At 45.3% G+C, this 22,744-nt stretch overlaps 1 protein-coding gene across 1 annotated transcript in view; it reads left to right on the top strand.

The window, feature by feature from the left end:
- Positions 1-22,744, top strand: part of POLD3 (DNA polymerase delta 3, accessory subunit) — a 713,420-nt gene that overhangs the window by 393,411 nt on the left and 297,265 nt on the right. The window contains exon 9 of the mRNA XM_044072678.1: positions 18,614-18,726. Within this exon, the coding sequence (XP_043928613.1) occupies positions 18,614-18,726 (113 nt within the window). The remainder of the gene's footprint in view (positions 1-18,613; positions 18,727-22,744) is intronic.

Here is a 22,744-nt window from a genome sequence, read left to right as displayed (position 1 = left end):
GTAGAGCCTAAGCTTTTTGACAAAATCATATCCTCAGATTTTAAACCAATGTCCATAGCTCTGGAACCATAGGGGTACTAAAGAAATGTAAATGCCAAACTCTTCAGCATAAACATTTATAGTGGTGGTATTCTTTAGATTCTACATCTCAAACTGGATTTTATAAGTCACAGTAATTATTAAATGTATAATATTTTGTAACAGTTTTCAATAGTTAAGCAACCACTCAAGTTATACACATACCACCTGCAGCATTTTGTTCATCTAGCTGAGAGCTTTCATATTTGGCTAAGGACGTCTGTCTGTGCTACTTGTTTGTTGAGATATTTAGGGAAACATGACATTTATAACAATGTAATTATATGAACAACAATTAACTTTTTACCTGCACTGGAGAGTGGTTGAATATCAACACAGTTGTGATTGCCTTTGAATAAGCTTTAAGATGAAATATTTTATTACTTTTGTATGTAGCATGCTTCTGGAATTATTAATGCACATATGAACACACAATATTTGACTTCAATTGGCATCAGTAGGATGTAACTGCAGAAACACCTGGAGATGCCACTAGGGTGTAATGAGTTAAGTTGTTCCAGGTACTAGAAGTAAATAAAACTGGAAGAAGTTCTTTCTCATACCAGATTGTGTTCAATGAGGTGTAGAAATGTATGTTACAGTATCAGTTATTCAGCCTGCAGAGTGGACCCAGGATGTTATAGCATTGGCATCGTGGGTATGTGAGGGCACAAGTGTGTGTAAGCATAAATACTTCTACATCACTTGTACCTTATGATGGGCACCATTTACACTGTTACAGTTTGCCCACCTATTTTATATTAAAATGCCAGAGGTTTTGCAGACCTTATATCCTCCTAGGCCTTTTGTTAATTTTAGACTCCTGTCACCAGGCTGTAGAGTGGTGGACTTGTACCTACAATTGCCATAGTGATATTACTGTTCATCCAGCCAAAAACATTGCAGTCTGTGGTATTAGATGGTTGGTTGTCTTTTTTAGCCCAAATGAGATCCTTTCTAGTGCAGGGAAGATGAAACTTCACTAAAGGGAATCGTTCCTAACTGTCCAAGGACTGGAAAGAGACTTGAGACCAGAAGCTCTCTTGCTGCACACAGACAACCAGGCTAATGTGTGGTACATTAATAACCAAGGCAGCACACACACTTTGTACTTCCAGTTCAGAAAGTTTATGTTGGACAGCAGTGGGCTATAAACTATGGTATTCTTCCAAGAGCAGTTTACATCTTGGCAGAAATGTGTGTGCTGGTGAACTCCCTCAGTCTTAGGCCCATAAAAGGCTATTCTGTTTAGCCAAGGTTTTCCATTTGAAGGACACATTGGAAGTTGACTTGTTTGTTACTTGGGAGATTTAGAATTTTTGAATCACTTGGCTTGCAGCTAACATCAGAAACTCATTCCATCGAAACACAACTGACACTGTGCAAATGTAATAACCTATATAATAAAAAAAAAATCTTTATCACAAAAGCCAGTATTAAAACAGGACATTTTTAAATGATTTTCCTTGTGTAAAATGGACAGTACAAATATCTCCTTTCTAAACAAGCAGCCAGTAATGTCTCTGTCATGCATATCTAAATTTATGACTTGCAGACTGGAAGAAAGTAAAATGCTTTCTATGCTTATACAGTCCCTGGAACAGTCGCAGAGGAAAACAAATAAGTGGATGGTGCACACCTCTTTTTTGACAATGGACTTCATCTTGATATGAAAGCAGAGATCTTTAACGCAACTCACATGACGCAACTTTTCTGACAGTTAATCTTGTTACTCTGTTTAATTTGCATCTTTGAAAAGTGCTGATGTCCTGACTGAGTCACTGTTGCAGTATTCTTAGCAGATGGGTTGTAGCTCACTGACATCCAACTGGGATACTAAAGCTTTACCTTCCTACACGTACATCCAGGTGATGACCTCATCTTTTAGGCATCAGATTTTAAAACCGGATGTATGTACAAGATCTTCCAACTATCTCACTGCCAGCCTGAATGCAGGTCGTTGCACCCAATGGACTGTATTCATTTGGTCACTCAGTACCGTAGCTTCACTTGTCGGATCAGACAAGTGCCCCTTTGGAGATTCTTCCTTCTTAACTTTTGACTGTTTTGCTGATTGTTTTTAGGTGTCACCTAGGATTGGTAAGTGTGAGTGTGGTAGACCAATTCCGTACAAAGACTTGCACACTAAGTGCTTGTTCTGTTTAGGGCCTAAACAGGACTATAAATCCTGCTGGATTTGTTCGTCATTTGTACTAAAATCCCTTCGGTCTAGGCCATACATGCTTAATAGCTTTTCCGAGACCCAGCGCCTGAAATACTTGGCTCCCTCCACCATGTCAGAAGGCACAGACATTGGCCTTCTGCCTAAGAAAAAAAACTTAGAGACCTGTGGAGGATTCTCCTGACACCTTTTTAGAATTGGACATACCTGCTGAGATGGTTGAACCCATGGTACGCCAATGGTCTTCTCACGAGCCCTCTACCATGACCCCGCCAGACACCGGTATGGCTACTGTGGCCTTGTAGACAGAGTCCTGTGATGAACCATGACTCATCTCGAGGGCCCCTTGAGGAATCCATCGGATCCTTGTGGGGAAGAGACTCATGGTTACCTGATAGAAATGCGACAAAGTTCAGAATCCCTCAGCTTATTCAGGAGAACATCTCCCCCAAAAAGAAAAAGCAAAAACTTAAACACTTAATGTCCCCTTCTGTGTCAAAGGCAAAAGAATGGATTGATTTTTCTCTGTTTTTTGAAGGCAATTGTGTTTCTGAAGCAACCTTCCTTTGTGTCTCAGCCCTCTCAGGCCACACCACACACAGATATTATATTCTTCCTCGTCTGATGAGAAGCCAGACAGGGATTCAGATTTTTTTCTCAACTACTCGACCCAGTTGCACTGTTCAGAGCAGATTTCCTCAGAAAAGGGAGACTCCCCCTGGAAGATTCCTCCTGAGGAGAAACCTTACAAAACATGACAAAACATTTTAAGTGGCACTGTAGACAGGTGTCAGATGCAAAAGAGATACTACAACATAATAGAGATGGGCACTCCTGCTCCTCTTCGAGTTCCTTCATTGCTAGATGCTTACCTGGATGCCTTTCAGGCCAATTCTTCAGCTCTAGATTTTCAGCCTCCTGCTCCAAAAAGGCCAGATGAGTTTGTCAGGAGCTTTACAGAACCTAAGTACCACTGCAAAAACCCCGTGGCAGACCCTGCTGCAGTCTCCCTAGCTTCTGACAAACCTTCCAAGTTTCTCTGTGACACTAATGTTCTTTCCCGTGACAAGGATAGTTGAGCAGTGGAAAAGTGGGTTAAGAAAGTATATACTTCCTCCACCTTAACTTTCAGAGGTATAAACTTCCCAAACTCAAATGACCAAATACTTACTGTCTTTGCTGTAGTCCTTAAGCAAGACCATTACAGAGCAACATACTCCCAAAACAGCATATACAGTCTTTAGTGGCCCAGGCTTCTCAAGTAGCCAGGCACATCTTAAAGTTCAGCTATGATGCTATGGATGTCTCTTTCACAGCAGCTGCTACTGGTTCAGTGATTAGGCAGTATGCTTGGCTACGGGTCCAATCTATTCCAGAAGAGTTCAAGTGAAAGATTTTAGACACTTCTTTGGATAACAATCTCATATTTGGCACACAAGCTGACAGACATTGAAGGATTGCCATCACATTCTGTTCTGCTGTCTACAGTTCCCAAAAATTGTCCAGCTAAATCCACATCCTTTATCAAGAGAGATCGTAGAATTCCTCAAAGGCAAAGGAAAATTCCTAAAAAATACCCCCCCCCCAAAAAAAAAAATAGAGGGATACCCCTTCTGAGATGCCTCAGTTTGGTAGTAGACCTGTGTGACTATTTGCCATTTGTTCCCCCCTCCAAATCCTACCACTCCACTCCCTTCTCAAAAAGACTTCCTCTTTCTTTTCCTGTCTGGAAAGCAATAACCTCAAACAAGTGGGTATTGAGCATTTTCAAGGAGGCTTACTGTACGTCTTCAGAAAGCATTCCAACTCCCAGGGGAATACCTGCTCCTCCCAACCAGATACAACTGCTAGACCCCATCGTGTAAGACATACTGACTCAGAGAACCATAGAAGAGATTCCCTCATTCTACTCATGAAAGGGATTTTACTCCATAATCTTCCTGGTTCCAAAGAAAGAGGGTCTTTGGAGACGCATCCTGGACCTGTCCAGGCCAAACATATTTCTGAGAGTGCCCTCCTTTAAAATGCTGTCCTTACAAACTCTTTTACCTTTCCTGCTTCCTCAAGCTTTTCTGGTATCCTTAGGTGTAAAGGATACTTATCTTCATATCCCCATTCACTCTGCAAAAATTTTCAGGTCTATATTACATGATCGAATGGTCAAATAGTCGAACACGTAATATTCAACCCGTAATAATCGAACCGCCACAATGTTGAACGGTTCAGTGGAGATCTGCGTACAGTGTGGAAGTGTAAGTTTTCCATTTTCTGCACTGTAGTGCGATCTCAGAGTTGGTATATTTAAGTAACGGGGGGTGCAGGGGAGCTTGTCCCCCTGAGTAGAGCGTTTAAATGGTTTGTTTGGGTGGGTTTTTCTTTTTTTACTTTCCGTTCGACATTGTGGCGGTTCGATTATTATGGGTCGACTATTACGTGTTCTACTGTTTGACCATTCGATCACATAATATAGACATTAAATTTTCTCAGGTTCTTTACTGAATCATCACATTTTCATTTTACTGTTTTGCCCTTTGTTTTTTTCTATAGCTGTGAGGGTTTTCACAAAGTGGCTGGCTCCAATAGAGGTATTCTGCTGTACTCATGGCATACAGATTGTCCCTTATCCAGATGACCTTCTACTCCAGTCTTTATCCAGGGACACTCTTCTAAAGCACCTTCATTACACTGTGCAACTTTGGACTTTCCTGGGGTTCACAATCAACTACAGAAAATGCCAGCTCTTCCCCACCAAACAGCTGACCTTATTGTGATGCAATCCGGACGCATTTGCCATGCATGCCTGTACTCCTCAAGAAAAGAATCACCTCCCTAGCCAATGAGTTCCTAATGCTTTCTAGCGAAGATTAATGCTCGGCCTGACAAGCTCTCCAGGGCCTTGGGCCCCTATCCCTGTGTTGCCCCTCACCAGATTACACTTGAGGAAAATTCAGTAATATCTGAAATCATTGTGGTCCCAGCACTCTCACCCTCTCGATACCAACATTCTCCTTCTTCCTTGCATCAAGAAGGTTGCGCTCACCACAGATCTCTCATTAACTTCAGCCCTGCACAACCAAGTCATGTTGACAGATGCTTCAGACAGGGCATGGGGGGCTTGTACAGGAGACCAAAGAATCCAGGGGGGAGTGGCCTGCTCTTATACTTAAAGAACACATCAGCTTAAAGGAAATGAGAGCACTTCTACAATCCCTACAGATTTTCTCACGTCTTTGGAAACCAGGCAGTCTACTGGTGCACACAGACAACACCATGGTGATGTGGTACATAAACAGGAAGGTACAAGATCCTACCCCTGTGCAGGCTAGCACAGGTGGCCACACTCGGTGTGTTCAGTGCCTTGGGTTGAGCACCTGTCCTCAGGATGCACGATTTGTGCAGGGTTCAACGCCAGGGCACTGAAAGAACGGAGGTCGAAGCTGGTCCTGGTGGGACGTTTGCTCCCGGAGTCGGCTTCGGCCTCAGCTACTCCCGTGGCACCTCCCCAGCCTGTGGTGGTAGCCACTCCTGCCCCCCCTTCCTCCAGCCGGGATTCAAACTCCCACTAAAGCGCCGGAGGATAGGGAGGCCAGGAGGGAGAAACGGAGGGAGAAGCACCACAAGCGGCGGGCCGTGGCCTCTGCTTCGGCCCCCCCCAGCTAAGCGGGCTTCTCCCTCCACGGCTTCCAGGTCTCCTCCTCCTCGGCTCCGATCACCTTGCTTCTCCCCGGGACCAGAGGAGGAGGAGACCCGATCTCCGTTGAGGTCATCGAGGCGGCACTCCAGGCCTGCCTCGGTGGCCTCGTCGAGATCCACCTACAGCCTGTCTGACGCAGACTTGGACCGGATGATGAGAAGGTTCACCCAGGCCCAGCTGCAGATGGGAGTGCTCCTGCCTCCCCCCCCTTCGGGAGGGAGCTCGACACCCTTTTTTGCTCCGATAGCTCCTTCTCCGACCCGCTTCTCGGGTTCGGAGCGCTTGGAGCCGGGCAGCGTTGGAGCCGGGGGTGGGTCGGCGCCGACAGTACTGGGTACTTCGGATCTGACCCTGCCCTCAAGTCTGTCGGTTCCATCGTCAGATCCGACCTCTCGGAGCCGTGGCTCGAGCTTCGGATCCGAGGGATTCAGTGTGCCTTCGGCTCCGTCCAGGTCGGAGCACACTGGTCCCTCGGATCCGACGGTCTCGGCGCCGGTTCCGATCCCTTCATCAGATCCAAGTGGGAGTCAGCTCTCGGAGCCCAGGGAGAGCGGCTCCCCCTCGGCCTTCGATGTAGTGGAGAGGGCTCTGTCAAGAGCATCCAGACCCCCGGCCCTTGTCTCGGCTCTGCCCTGCACTCCCTCTCTGCTGGGCCAGGCTTCCATCACCCGGCCACAGGGACAGTCTGCTTCAATGCCCCAGGTTGTTCCGTTGGAACAGGACATTGCTGGCGAGACCTCCTCGGACAGCCCCCCTGAGGAAGTGCCTCGCAAGCACAAGTGTAAGAGGAGGCACGTGGACTCCCCCGAGTCCTTAACAGAGGACATGGACTTGGATGAAGGGGAAGGCTGCCCAAGATCACCCCCCGAGAATGTCTCCTTTGGAGACATCATGGAAATGCTTAGGCTCAAGGGGGTGGGGGGTGGTCTGCCCCCAAGGCTTCCTCCGACGAGTCCGTGTTCCTGGAGGCATTCGAAGCAGGCCCGTCTACCTCTTGGGTGTCCCCTCCGACCGACCCCCTGGTGGACCTTGTGACCACCAGGGCATGGAAGGAGCTGGACACTGTGGAGCCTATTCCCAAGCGCCCGGACAGGATATTGAGCCCCCCCACAGACTGTCCCCACTGGAGCAAGGGTCCCCCTCTAGATGCCATGTTGATGGCGGCAGCCACTAAGAGGGAACTAACTCAGGAGAGTCCCTCGGTCCATCCTCCGAGCAAGGAGTCTCGATTGATGGATCGCCTTGGGAAGCAGGTATTCAGTTCAGCGACCTTCTCGGTAAGGTCTCTGAACTATATCCATGGTCACGTCTTTGGAAACCAGGCAGTCTACTGGTGCACATAGACAACACCATGGTGATGTGGTACATAAACAGGAAGGTACAAGATCCTACCCCTGTGCAGGCTAGCACAGGTGGCCTGGCACCTAGTCTCTCTGAATCTCTTAGAATGACATGCATTCCCTTTTTGACAGACGTTCTAATCAGGGATTTGGAGGATCTTCATGAATGTGCATTGAACAAAGAGGTGTTCAAAGCCATAACTCTCAAAAGGGGGACTCTACAGACAGATCTCTTTGCCGAGCATCATCTGCTCCCACTTTTCTGCACAAGGAGTCCATCACCTCGAGTCTAGAGGAGAGATGACTTCTCCTTCCATTGGACAGGGAATTTTCTTTATGCATACCCCCCTCTACCTCTGCTCCCAAGGCTCCTTTTCAAGGACCAGAAAGAATATCCAAAACTGTGCTTCTGGCACTATTCTGGCCAAGGCAGCACTGGTTCCCACTCCTGTCTCGCCTATCAAAGGTTACAGTTAAATTTAATTTGGTACATAAAGATATTGGAGGATCCCTCCAAAAGCAGATCTAATCACCCAGCAGAAAGGGCAGCTCTTTCATCAGTCTGACCTAGGGTTAGGGTTAGGGTTAGGGTTATAACCCTCTGGATGATAGGTTTATAATTCCTGCAAGACATAGCTTTTCTGAAGAGGTTGATCAAATCCTACAAAAAGCCAGAAAACATAACAGCAAGAAGTCGTACACAGCCAAGTGGAAGAGATTTTTCATCTGGTGCCGTAAGCACAAACTCCAACCCCTTCTGTCGAACACGCACACAGTACTGTAATACTTAAGTAACTTATTGCATTCAGAGTTGGCCTACTTTTCAAGGCTCACTTATCTGCCATTAATCCTTGCTTACCTTTGGAGCCCCCTGTCTTCTCCAAGACAGAGGTTAAACTTTTCCTGAGGGGAGTTTACACCTTAAACCTCCTCAGGAAACCTATCACCCCTTCTTGGGACCTTAATTTTGTTTTGGAAAATTTTGGACCAGTTGCTTAGCTACGCTAAAATTCTGTACATGGACAACCATGATCTGAAGTAGGGACTTCATTTGTCAGCAACCTGTGGGTCTTGGATCCGATATCGGATCCGAGCCGGCAATTATTTATACAGCAATGGATCTGAGCTCCTAGCTCCTCCCCTCACCCATAATCCCCTGCCAACCCCAATTGACCTCAGATCTAGTTTGCCGCTTTTAGAAGAGACAGCTGGATTGCAGAGCTCCTGGCGACTTCAGATAAGTTCTTAAAAAACTTGTTAAAAACAGAAAATCTTTCCTTTTTAAACTTGCGTGTGTGTTTAGGATCCCTTTAGGTTAACTTTTACCTTTTTTAATTTTATTTTTAGTGTTTCCTCCCCTCGCTGGTCGTAGTGTGTGTGTGTGTGTGTGTGTGTGTGTGTGTGTGTGTTGTTTGTGTTTTGGGGCCTGGTGTGCGTGTGTAGTCCTTTCCTTGAGAGAAAATGTCAGAGGCCCCAAAGCCCATTTTTTCTAAATGCACCGAGTGTGGCCATAAGCTTTCACCGGCGGATGGCCACACTCGGTGTGTTCGGTGCCTTGGGGTTGAACACCTGTCCTCAGGATGCACGATTTGTGCAGGGTTCAACCCCAGGGCACTGAAAGAATGGAGGTCGAAGCTGGTCCTGGCGGGACTTTTGCCCCCGGAGTCGGCTTCGGCATCCGCTACTCCAGTGGCACCTCCCCAGCCTGTGGTGGTAGCCACTCCTGCCCCCCTTCCTCCAGCCGGGATTCAAACTCCCACTAAAGCGCCGGAGGATAGGGAGGCCGGGAGGGAGAAACGGAGGGAGAAGCACCACAAGCGGCGGGCCGAGGCCTCTGCTTTGGCCCCCCCCCAGCTAAGCGGGCTTCTCCCTCCACGGCTTCTAGGTCTCCTCCTCCTCGGCTCTGATCACCTTGCTTCTCCCCGGGACCAGAGGAGGAGGAGACCCGATCTCCGTCGAGGTCATCGCAGACTTGGACCGGATGATGAGAAGGTTCATCCAGGCCCAGCTGCAGATGGGAGTGCTCCTGCCTCCCCCCCTTTCGGGGGGGGGAGCTCGACACCCTTTTTGCTCCGATAGCTCCTTCTCCGACCCGCTTCTCGGGTTTGGAGCGCTTGGAGCCGGGCAGCGTTGGAGCCGGGGGTGGGTTGGCGCCGACAGTACTGGGTACTTCGGATCCGACCCTGCCCTCGAGTCTGTCGGTTCCATCGTCGGATCCGACCTCTCGGAGCCGTGGCCCGAGCTTCGGATCCGAGGGATTCAGTGTGTCTTCGACTCCGTCCAGGTCGGAGCACACTGGTCCCTCGGATCCGACGGTCTCGGCGCCAGTTCCGATCCCTTCATCGGATCCGAGTGGGAGTCGGCTCTCGGAGCCCAGGGAGAGTGGCTCCCCCTCGGCCTTCGATGTAGTGGAGAGGGCTCTGTCAAGAGCATCCAGACCCCCGGCCCTTGTCTCGGCTCCGCCCTGCACTCCCTCTCTGCTGGGCCAGGCTTCCATCACCCGGCCACAGGGGCAGCCTGCTTCAATGTCCCAGGTTGTTCCTTTGGAACAGGACATTGCTGGCGAGACCTCCTCGGACAGCCCCCCCCCCCGAGGAAGTGCCTTGCAAGCACAAGTGTAAGAGGAGGCACGTGGACTCCCCCGAGTCCTTAACAGAGGACACGGACTTGGATGAAGGGGAAGGCTCCCCAAGATCACCCCCCGAGGATGTCTCCTTTGGAGACATCATGGAAATGCTTAGGCTCAGGGGGGGGTGGTCTGCCCCCAAGGCTTCCTCTGACGAGTCCGTGTTCCTGGAGGCATTCGAAGCAGGCCCGTCTCTACCTCTTGGGTGTCCCCTCTGGCCGACCCCCTGGTGGACCTTGTGACCACCAGGGCGTGGAAGGAGCTGGACACTGTGGAGCCTATTCCCAAGCGCCCGGACAGGATCTTGAGCCCCCCCGCAGACCGTCCCCACTGGAGCAAGGGTCCCTCTGTAGATGCCATGTTGATGACGGCAGCCACTAAGAGGGAACTAGCTCAGGAGAGTCCCTCGGTCCATCCTCCGAGCAAGGAGTCTCGATTGATGGATCGCCTTGGGAAGCGGGTATTCAGTTCAGCGACCTTCTCGGTAAGGTTTCTGAACTACATGGCACATGTCATCAGGATGCAGCGCGATCTTATCAAAGAATACACTGCTTCGCCCCCTGGCGTCCATGCCGGCGGAGGACTCGTATGGCCACTCTGAGATCTGTTTCCAATACCTCTATGCGGCTTCTGTCTCACGCTACTGAGTGAGCCGCTAGAGCCAGCGGAGCGGGCCTAGTGATGAGGCGCCAGGCCTGGCTCCGACATTGTGACTTTGAGGAGCCCTTTAAGGCGTCCTTTGCAAATGCCCCCTTTGATGTTTCTGCCTTGTTTGGCAAAATCGTTCGCGAGACACTTGTCCAGAGCGAGAAGGACGGGAAGACGCTGTCTGCTGTTGGAGTCCACTTCTCTGCTCCCCAGAGGTCCTTTTCCAAGAACCAAAAGGGACAGAAGAAGATGCGGTTCCGGAAATCACAGCATTCCCAACCTGCTCCGGACGACCAGTCCTTCCGTGGCAGAGGAGGTCAGGGAGGACGCCGCCCTAGAGGCAGAGGGGCACCGAGAAATTTTGGGTCCAGAGAATCCTTCTCTGATCGGCCCACGCAACAGCCCTGAAGGGTTGCCCGACTGCTTCACTCTGGAGGCAGTCGGGGGGCGTTTCTCGAGGCACCTGGCGGCATGGGAGTCCATTACGTCAGACCGCTGGGTGCTTCGGGTTATATCCAGTGGTTACAAAATCCCTATGCTTCATGTCCCCAGACTCAAGAACCTCCCCGATGTACCATCCGATCAGAGGGAGGCTGCAGCCGTGGAAATCCGGCAGCTGCTCGAAAAAAGGACCATCCAACCCATCACCCCAGACCAGCTCTGATTAGGGTTTTACTCCAGGTTCTTTCTGGTGCCAGAAAAGACGGGGGACCTGAGACCAATCCTAGACCTCTCCCTCTTGAACCTAGCGGTAACCAAGGAGAAATTCCGAATGGTCACTCTTCAATCCATTCTCCCCCTGTTATGGGAGAACGACTGGATGTGCTCTATAGACCTCAAGGATGCGTACTACCACATCTTAATGGACAGGCGATCCAGGAGGTTTCTCCGCTTCCGGCTGGGAGCCAGCCACTATCAGTTCAGGGTCCTTCCCTTTGGCCTCACCACAGCCCCCAGGGTGTTCACCAAAGTTTTAGCAGTGTTAGCGGCCAACCTGAGACTCCAGGGACTGCAGGTCTTCCCGTACCTGGACGACTGGCTCCTGACCGCCCCAACAAGGCATCTACTCTGCTCAGCCAGAGATTTTTTTCTTCGCCTAGCCCCCCCAGTTAGGCGTCACGATCAATATGGACAAATCCTCCCTTGCTCCAACACAAGTGATAGACTTCATAGGGGCCAGGTTAGATACGAGGAGTCTTCGAGCCTACCTCACTTCGGAACGACTACAGAGCCTCAGTCTTCATGTGCCGGACATCCTCCAATCAGAAGCTCCTCCCGCGGAATTGGTCCTGAGGGCACTGGGCTCTATGGCAGCGGCAATTACTCTCCTCCCATGCGCTCGCCTAAACATGAGGGTATTACAGTGGACCCTTCAAGTACAGTGGTCCTTCCAACTTCTCCCTCTCCACCACCCTGTCTCTATCAGCAAAGCTTACAGGGGGGCCCTGTTATGGTGGCTGCATTCCCCAGACCTCCATACAGGTTGGCCCTTCTGCGCCCCACCTCCCCTAGTCACAGTGACCACGGACGCTTCTCGCCTCGGGTGGGGGGGGCATTGCTCAGGCAGAACAGTCCAAGGCACATGGAACGACTCAGAGACCTCCCTGCATATCAATGTTCTGGAGATGAGGGCGGTGCTGTTAGCGTTGCAAGCACTTCACAACCTTCTTCCCGTCGGAACCATTGCGATACAGACGGACAACATGTCAGTTGTCTGGTATATCAACAAACAGGGAGGAACCAGGTCTTATCCTCTATGCCAAGAGGCCATGAGAGTGTGGGAATGGGCGATCTCCACCAACCGCTTTCTATTCGCAACGCACATTCCGGGACGGTCCAACATCCTGGCGGACAAACTCAGCCGCACTATTCTTTCCCCTTATGAGTGATCTCTCAACTCCCGTGTAGCGAAGCAGATTTTTGCAAAATGGGGGCAACCCTGTTGCAATCTTTTTGCCTCTCCCTCAAATACGAAATGCGACAACTTCTTCGCCCTGATTCCCCCAACAGGGGAAGCCCCAAGAGACGCTCTAGTGCATGTTTGGCCGCCCGGTCTACTTTATGCCTATCCTCCTCTACCCCTGATGCTAAAGATGTTACAGAAAGCCTCTCGGTTGGGGAGCAGGATGATCCTCATTGCCCCATTCTGGCCTCGACAAACTTGGTTCCCTTACCTGTGGTCTCACTTGGTGAATCTTCCCTGGATTCTGGATCCCAGTCCGGATCTGATCTCCCACCCATCAGGCTTACCGACCCCGAATCTGGACAACCTGAGCTAACAGCTTGGCTGCTCCAGTTCCACTCTTAATTAGGACTCCCGGTATCTCCTCTCCAGTCAAAGCCATCTTGGTGGCAGCATATAAACCTTCCACCAGAAGGTTTACCGCAGTAAATGGAAGCGCTTTTCCGTTTGGGCGGAGCATCATAATGTGGACCCCTTCACTGCTCCGCTAATGTCAGTTTTGGACTTCCTTACAGGGCTTTTTCAGCAAGGGGCTAGCTGTTTGACAGTCAAGGTACATTTGGCAGCCATCTCCCATTACCATGTAGGACACGAGACTGGTCCCTTGATGTCAGCTAAACTGTGTAAAACCTTCCTCAAGGGTACCTTTTTGCTTAGGCCCCCGATCAGAGAAGCCATACCCCCTTGGGATCTATCGCTAGTTCTTCAGGCCTTGACTGCTTCCCCCTTTGAACCAGCTGCCTCTGCTGATCTTAAATACCTGTCTTGGAAAACAGCTTTCCTAGTAGCCATCACCTCTGCGAAAAGAGTTTCAGAACTTCAAGCTCTTTCCGTAAAACCCCCTTATTTGGTTTTTCATCAGGATAGAGTGTACCTCAGGACCAATCCATCTTTCCTACCTAAGGTGGCCTCAGAAACCAATATCAATCAGTCCATCAATCTTCCTGTTTTCTTCCCTAATTACCAGAATAAAGGAGAATACAAGCTGCACTCGTTAGATGTGCACAGGCAGCTGCGTTTCTATATTCATAGGACTGCTGGTCACAGACAATCTGATCAGCCGTTCGTCTCCTTTTCTAAATTCAATTTTGGTAAAGCTGCTTCGAAGGTCACCTTATCACACTGGATTTCCCAATGTATCTGTCTAGCTTATGAGGCTTCTGGGAGGCCCGCACCTCAAAGGGTCCGTGCTCACTCCACTCGTTCCATATCTACTTCTACTGCATTCAGATCTAGAGTCCCTTTGGATGATATTTGCTCAGCAGCCACTTGGGCCTCATCTCATACCTTTATTCACCACTACAAGCTGGACGTCCCCTCCAGAGGTAGAGCATCCTTTGGCTCCGCAGTGCTCCGGAACATTCTTCTATGATGGCTGCCCAAGATTCAGGTAGCTGGGGACTCTGTCCTTCCATGATGGCCGCCCAAGATTCAGGTAGCTGGGGACTCTGTCCCACAGGTTGCTGACAAATGAAGTCCCTACTTCAGATTAAGAAGTTATGTACTCACCATAACGTTCCATCTGAATAGGTGTCTTAATTTGTCTGCAACCATCCCCCCCTCCTTCCCCCTGGCCTTCAGAAGAATTAGATCATGGTATTATTCCTGCCTTTTCCTTTTTGGGATACCTTTACAGGTATATAGGAGGGCAAACTTGATCTGAGGTCAATTGGAGTTGACAGGGGATTATGGGTGAGGGGAGGAGCTCAGATCCATAGCTGTATAAATAATTGCCGGCTCAGATCCGATATCGGATTCAAGACCCACAGGTTGCAGACAAATGAAGACACCTACTCAGATGGAACGTTATGGTGAGTACATAACTTCTTATTCCTTCTGGTCTTGACTTCAGTGCACAGAGTCCCAGAACTCCATGCTGTCATGGCTATTCACCCTTTCCACAAAGACAAGGTGAATCTCAGGGCCAGTCTATTCCTCGTGCCAAAAGTGGTTAGTGAGCTTACTTTTAACCAAGCAATCAATCTGCCTACCTTTTCCCCATCTCCCAGAATAGGGGAAAAGAATGCAACACTACAGGCATTCACAGACAGTTGTGGTTTTATCTGGACAAAACTAAGGATATCAGAAAACAGATCAGCTGTTCATCTCTTTTATGGATTCCAGGCCAGGACAACCATTTTCCAAATAATTTGTTGCTTCCTGGCTCTCAAAGGCTAGTTCCTTCTTCTACTCTCACAGTGGAAAAACTTAACCCACTTGACCAAAAGCATGTTCAGCTTGAGCAGTGGCTTGATCAGGTGCTTTCTACAAGGGAGTGGATACCAGGTCTATTTTAGAAGCAGCTACCTGGTCATCTGCAGACAGCTTCACAAAACACTACAAGCTAGATGCCTTCTTCAGGTCCATGGCAATGTTTGCCAGAGCCATTTTGTCTGGCCTTCTCGATTTCTGGTCTGCTTCATCCACTAAGCCTAACACCCTCTCATCCTGCAGCTCTTGGAATCACCCATTTGTTAAGGATACTGCAACAGTGATTTAGTCAGGACATAGTACAGTTGTGTAAGAACTTACCATAACAGTAGCTGTCCTACTGATTGCTGTTGCAGTAGTCCTTCCGTCCCACTTTATCCCCCTGCTATTTTCTCTTTATTGGCACAAACATTATGCCTTGCATACACTGACATAAAACTCAATAACCTATGAATTTACAGTCTTTCTAAGGGGGAACTTGCTTACCCTTTTCAAATTAAGCCCCTCCTAGCTGACCCTGTTCCCTTCCTCGGTTTTCTTCAGGCCGTTGCTGGCTTGGAGATGGTTTGAAGATCTCGTACATACATTCAATGTTATACACTGATACCTACGGCCTGAGGTCATCACCCAGATGTACATCATAGAAGGGAAGATCTTTGATACCCTGGTGGACATCAGCAAGCTATAACTCATGTTTTAGGAATACTGCAACAGTGATCAGAAAGTCATCTACTGCTGTGGTAAGTACTTGCACATCTGTACTTTCATGACAAACCACCATATATAGTTCAACTCTGCACTCCAAAAAGTTAGACTTTGAAGCGTAGTCGAGTTTGCCTTATCAACACCTGTACGTACAACAGTTAAAAACTACTTTGTGCATTTCTTTTTGTATATTCCTGCCATGCACATAGAAATGTTCATTGTCTGATGTACAAGACTATTCAGTTTCCATTAATGCTTTGTGTACCTGAAAAGCATTCATTTATTAGCATTTAGCTCAAGGGCAACACCCTTTAAAGACTTGACACAGATCATTACTGGCATGCAATTAAAAAAAAAAAAAAAAGTAAAATGTGCTCACAGCCAATACATCTGGAAGATGATTTAAACCAAAGGTGGCATCAAAAACCTTGATGTTGTCTACTTCCCATTGTGCAAACGTCTGTGAGCAAAGATCCATCTGTCTTAGCCTGCTTATGTTCCAACTATCTACCCTTCAGAATTTTCAAAAATCTCATCTGTTGGTTAATGAGGAAAAGTCAGAGTCTTTTCTTTCTTCCTGCCACTGCTTTCCCCTTCTCATCTGCTGACTGCTTCATAAATGTTAGCGTCAAATGCGATAACATGCTAGATTCTTTTTAGAAAAACTGTCAGGCTGCATTGTAAAATGTCCAATAACTGCATGTCTCACAAAAAGTTCACTGAGACTCAAAATCATAAGTTTTATGTTCCAGAATAGGTGACTGCTACTGAGATTACACAGAATGTGAATCTAATTATGGCAGACTACCTTCTATACCTGAAACAAAGCATGTCCACCTTAGGTGATAACATCTGAAGAATTCCTTCCAGTCATAATTCAGTATTCTTAAGCAGACAGCAATAATGTGCAGTCATTATCTAGTGATCACTTAGACTGTTAACATTTTGGGATGTTCTCATACTCTGAGGAAATTTCTTATGGTTTCACCTGTAATTTCCCCTTATACAAACACTGCATTCATTACATAACTTGTATTAAAAGCAAGGACAAAATAAAATAGCAGACTATGTTTCTGACTGCTTCTTCTTGGCAAGTGGTGTTCCATAATATTTCCTTGACATAGCAAAATATTATGAGGATGTTGCATGATCTGTTATCTAAACCTGCAACATGCAGCTGTAGTTTAATGTTTTATAGAATGCAAATTCTATCTGACCTAACTTGCTAAGAAATAATTCTCGCAGTATCCAAGTATATTTTCTGGCCTAGCTTGCTTAGAAGTAATGTCTGTAATAATTCTACTTGAGAAAATCCATTCTAGTACTTACATTTTTAGTATTTCTCTATACGTTAACATATTTAAGACCTCCAATTAAAGATCTGGTACCATTTGGGATCTTTATTTCATAATATAAACACTTAGCATGCCACACTTTGAACCAGTGGCAGAGCTTGTACCTTGGATACCTGTCTTGGAAAATACTGTTTGTTGTGGCAGTCATCTCACCCAGAAGAATATCTGAGCTGCAAGCACGATCAGTAAACCCTACCACCCTTATTTAATCTTTGACAAGCAGGGGGTGGTGCTTAGGAAAAGTCCATTTTTCAGGTCCAGACTAATGACAGACTAGTTTGAACCAGTTGATTAAACCTCCCGTAGTTCTCCTCCTGCCATAACAAAGGTGAGTACTGCTTTAATTGCATGTATGGCCACAGAATGCTAATGCTTTGCCACAGTAAAACAAAGGATTTCAGAAAATGTAACCAGCAAGCAAGAGCCTACAGGTATCCAAAGCTGCTCTTTGTAACTGGTTATTATACTGCATTACATTATTCTGTTTTAAAGGGGTCTAGATGCTAGCTACATCCCTACCCCTCTCAACTTATTCCACAGGAGCAGTGGCCACCTCTGTTTCATTCCTACACAATGCTGCAGTAGATGAAGTTTGCATGGTACCCACATTGGCTAGCCTCAGCACCTTCGGCAAACTTTAAAAAATGGATATCACCTCCAGAACAAGATCAACTTTCAGGGCTACTTTCTATTTTTATTTTGTATCTGTTGTGAAACGGATGTTCTCTTAACTGGGAACTCTGTCCTACCTGTTATCAAAGATGGACCACTTTTTATCAGAAATGAAAGTTGCATACTTACAACAGTGATAGATCTTTTAGAAGTGTGAGTCCATCTTCATCAGCATTTCCCAACCAGCATCCCTCTTACTGGTTTTGGAGTGAGCAGGCCAGCCCCCTGCACCAAGCACCTCTAGCCAGGTCAGTTCTAGGACTTTCCTGCAAGCCTATCCTCCTTTTCTCTTTTTTTTTTCTGTAAGCAGTTACCTTTTGTTTCTCTTAATGTTGCACAAATGTAGTTTCAGGTGTCTGAAAGAACTGGCGATTTTTAAGATAAGGCGAATGATGGGAGTCAAGGAGAAATATGGCAGACTAAAAATAAGTGGGTGTCAAGCAGTCCTGGTCTTATGACACTGTAACACACAATGGTATCTGTTTTAGAAGATGGGCACATTATTCATGTCTCTGATTAGTAACGGGAATTAAGGCAGAGGCTTTTGTAGCTTGTACCTATCCCAGATTTCTTCTTGTTGATGGTTATTCCAGTGCTTGTGTCATTTAACTATACTTTTGTGAAGTGACTATTGGGTAATCTAGGGAGGAAGCTAACAGAATGCACATTGCACTGGTACATTTGTTTTACTAATGGTAATCCTGATGCCTTGGAAGAACTTAGCATTTCATTTGAATGTTGGCCTTGGCCTAATAGCTCTGGCTGATAAAACAGCCATGGTCTCAAAATTCTGTTATGTCTTTGTAATTGTACTTCTTTTAAGCTGTAATGACATTTATCTAATAGCAGTATATAGGGAAGACTTTGTTTCACAAATAAGATGACCATTGTGAAGCTATGCAAAACCTAGCATCTTTTATTAGGGTTCTTAATATTTCACACTTAAGCACTCTGAACATTAGTCTGCATTGTGTTCTCCCATTGTTAGTGCAATATGTGGTAAAGTGGACCCGATTTATGTATGCTTACTGTCTGTAGCATATGTGTACTTTGTTAGAACCCTACCTTCTGCCTCCCAGCTCATCCTTCATCTTGGAGGATTTCAGCTTGCAAGTGCTGATTGTCTTCATTCTTTATAGTTCCAAGACAAAGAGGAGAGAGGCATTGGATAGCGAAGAAGAGATAGATGACAAGCAAAGAAAGAAGAGAAGGAGAATAAAGAAACCCCAGTCTGACAGCAGTGAAGATGAAGGTATGTTACAGATTGTTTAACTGGGTAGGTTAATTTCAGATACTGTATTCTAGGGACCCTAGAGTATGTCAGCAGAAACTATATATCATTTGACATCATCTGACCCACGGGCATTAGGAAATAGGCTTACTGGCAAGTTACTAGTTGAAATATCTTGTATTAGTCTATTAGTTTATTTTTATTTCTGATGCGAGTAGAGATGAAGGATGCAGTGGCTGGCAAATTGGCAAACTGCTCACGTTTAGCATAAGGCTTCATACAATGATAATAGTTTTGCATAGGAAAACTACTGAAAACTGTGGAAAATGTTTTTTAGATCATTGAAATTATCACTGACATGCATGTGTTTTTGGTTAGAATATATATTTCCTTAGATTTAAAATAGAAAAAATAATCCTTTCATCCAGGAACCTCATTTCGTAGTTGATGTGTCAGTAGTTAAGAAAGGGAGCCCTGGCTAGTCATTGTTTTGCCTTCCTGCTGTTTGCTATTCCTAATTCAATGCTTGAATGCTTGGAATGTAAAATGAGAACAGATATCTGTGTTTGCAGTAAAGACCACATTCTTTTTGAAGATCATATTATGTGTGGAATGGTGGCAAGAAGTGTGAGGACGTTTGGACTGCATTAAGGAAAGAGTAAGTAATATAATGAATTTTGTATGATACAAAGAAAGAAGAGGGAGAAGAAACAAGCCATTAGTTAAAGAAGGTGTCTAAAGAAAGATGTAAAGTTGAGGTCAGTATGAAAAAAAAAAAAAAAACAACTGTAAGAATGTGAATAACAAAGCTAATGTGACAGTCCAAATTAGCCATAGAAAAGGTAATAAAAAATAAGAAATGGATGTATGTGTGTGTGTGTGTGTGTGTGTGTGTGTGTGTGTGTGTGTGTGTGTGTGTATATATATATATATATATTTATGTGTGTGTGTGTGTGTGTGTGTTTTTACTTATGTTGGCGTAGTTAGTGTAAATCAGCAAGAGATTGTTGGAAGGGAAGGGAATTTTGACTCTGCTGCATATTGGAAGGTGTGAGAGGGGGTTTCAGAAGTACTGTATAATAGGCAGACATTTTAAATGTACTTAATTATAGGCAAAACTAGTGAAGAAATTCTCCTTTGTAGTTATAGAACAGTGTAAAGTCCAAGTGTTAGCATAAGAAGTTCAGAGGTTTGCCTTACCTCTTCACGACCCATAGTAGCCTTCCAAAACAGTCCGTCTTCCCAACCATTAGTAAATCCATTCATAAATGTCTGATAATTAAAATTAAAAAAAGAAATTTGAAAAGAGAAAGTTACGGTCTTTTCCCCAATGTAGACCAGCCATCCCAGCAAGGTGACATCATGGCACATCGCCCTTTGATGACGCTTTATGTGGTCCTAGAAGCATGGACGGATGCTGCTTCCTTAGAATGCTCCTTTTGTCTTTGAACATTCACCAAGGAAGTGTTGTGCTACATTAACTCCTGCCCTCAGAAGTTTTTTACAGAAAGCTGTTCAGGGTAATGGTTTCTTTTATTTATATTTTGTAATCTGATGTTTGCTCAGCGCTCATTCAGTGCATTAAAAAGCTTTTCCCTTCCACCGTTTACATAGCTAAGCACATAAGCTGTGAAGTGCATAATCTGATGTTTGAGCAGTATTGTTTAGGACTGTTTTTGTTTGTTTATCCACTCTTTGTTAGTGGAAAGACATCTTCCATACCTGCATGAGTGACTGTGAGTAGAATTAATTAAATAATGACAGTCATTGAAGTTTCAGACTTGATATCCGTCAGAAAATGCATGCGCAATGGAACACAAAAACACATCATTCATTCACCCGTGCATGCCTTGTGCATAAGTACAAGTATTGGCAAGGAGGTAAGAAAATACGTGGAGAATGATGAGTACTATTTTATTTTAGTATAAATTATATTAATTTAGCACAGTTTGTTATCCCTGTGCTACACATTGCGGTCTGAGATGGCATGCTAATTCTGAAATGGCCAAAATGAGAAGCCATTCAGAATTTCCATCTCAGACCATTGTTCTTGATCTATAAAAGTAGGTCTAAAGAGAAGCTAGGTAGTTACAGACCTGTTAATCTCCCTTACATTCCAGGAAGGATCAAGGTAAAATACCTGTATGCCAAGCTGGTTATGTTTCACAGTGCTGATTCTCTCTGACCACTGAATAAAAGCACAACTTCACATGGTACTGGTCTTTGCCACTCTGTACTTAATTTATTGCTATGAGTAAGCCACCACTGAGGTGGGCAAGGGAGACGCCCCTACATGTATCTGGACTTCAGCAAGATCTTTGACTTTACATCTCAGAAAGGTATGCAACACAAGTTAGCAGAAAATATTTCAATATGACCATATGGGATTGGAAAGTAATCGCGTGAGGAGAAATATCAGGAAAATTCAGTAGGCAGTGGTGCGCAATAGGGTTCAGTGCTGGGTCAGCACCTGTTTAGTTTATTTAAGTCATATATCACAACTGGGTTGGACAACAGGATATGCTAGTGATTTATTATTTTTAGTTATTTGCAGTTTGTTAACCAGATAGATGAGATGCTCTACTAATCCTGTTCAATCACAACCTGAGTACATAAATTATATCACACAGTTGAGACAAAGCTTTCAGGTTCACACCCTTCTTCAATGCTTACATTATTTTATACAGCCTTGGTGTTTCGATAACTTTACATAAATTATATAACATTAGAGGCTAGAGTTTAATAATGTAATATCACAGTAATATCACAGTACTTTTAAAGGTCCATTAAGATTTAACATTAGAAGCTACAGCTTAGCAATTAAGTATGAACACATCTGACAAGCTAGCAGAAGTATCTATAAGTGTACATATTTAGAAGTATATAGAAATTAACATGTTAGAGCAGTATCCAGGATGTAGACTACAAGTGTACAGAGCATTAATGTTTGAATGTAAGCGCTATTAATGTTTTAGTCATCATCACAAAAGCAGTTACACTTGGAGTAGCCTTGATACAAAAGTTGATGGATTAGTTCCAGAGTGGGAAAGAAGTGACATTTGGGTTTTAATGTAAAGGAGTGTGAAATTATACACTTTAGGGGTTACACACAGACTTTCAATAAGGAGGACAGAGAAGGAAAAATATTTTGTGTAGTAGTCCCCCCCCCAAAACTGCATTATGCTATGCAGTATAAAAAGGACAGGGTTAATGTTAAACAGCAGTAGTAATTCGGCTTACATTTCACTTTTCCAAGGTACTCTGGTCCTTTTTCTATCAAGTGAGCATTAGCAGGGCTTAATCTGGAGGGGTGTGTAATATCTCTTTCTTGTTTATTCACTGGTGGGCTTTACCTCATCCTTGAGGGCAGATGTTAAAATAGAATCCTGTTGTTCTTATTTGGTATGAAAAAACTAAAGAGTTCAATTCGAGTGCCAATTCTAAGTTGTGGCAAGAAATGGAATGTTTTTCCTGAAGGACTTTAGAATAAGTGCTTCCTCAAAAATATAGATTGATGTTTGGTATATCATGGTGCATTGCATATAAATGGTACCATTAGATCAGAAATCACAATGTAGAAATTAGTATATTAGTTTGTGTTATAAATTGCATCCATTCATTTTTTTATCTAATCATGAGTAACTCTGAAATTGTATAAGTAATCTTTAAAATTAATGGCATGTATGCAGATTTTTTTGTGGTTTGTAAATCTTTTTCCCTTTCTCAGTCCAGGCATGAGGTGTTTGCCCTTAATACTGGTAATGTAAGCATTACTTCAATGTGAAAAATGGCAGAGAAATCCAAGAAGCACCGTTATGGGATCCCAACCTGCAACCTCAACAGTCTACAGGACAATGTGAAAGATTAGGAATAAGGATAACTATTCAGAATGTCAGACAAAAACACATGTCCATTGTTGTATAAATACCTGCTTAAACCCTTAACTAAACTGATTTTTCCTCTGGAAAGAGGACTTTATTTTTAGTTTTGCTAAGTTAACTGAAGCCAAGAGCTGACAATTCTGAACATTGCTTCAGTG

Source organism: Protopterus annectens, chromosome 5.part0 (genome assembly GCF_019279795.1).
Source record: "Protopterus annectens isolate FY-2018-M chromosome 5.part0, PAN1.0, whole genome shotgun sequence".
Lineage (NCBI taxonomy): Eukaryota > Metazoa > Chordata > Ceratodontiformes > Protopteridae > Protopterus > Protopterus annectens.
Note: the sequence above shows the minus strand (reverse complement) of the source record. Positions and strands in the feature narration are given on the sequence as shown.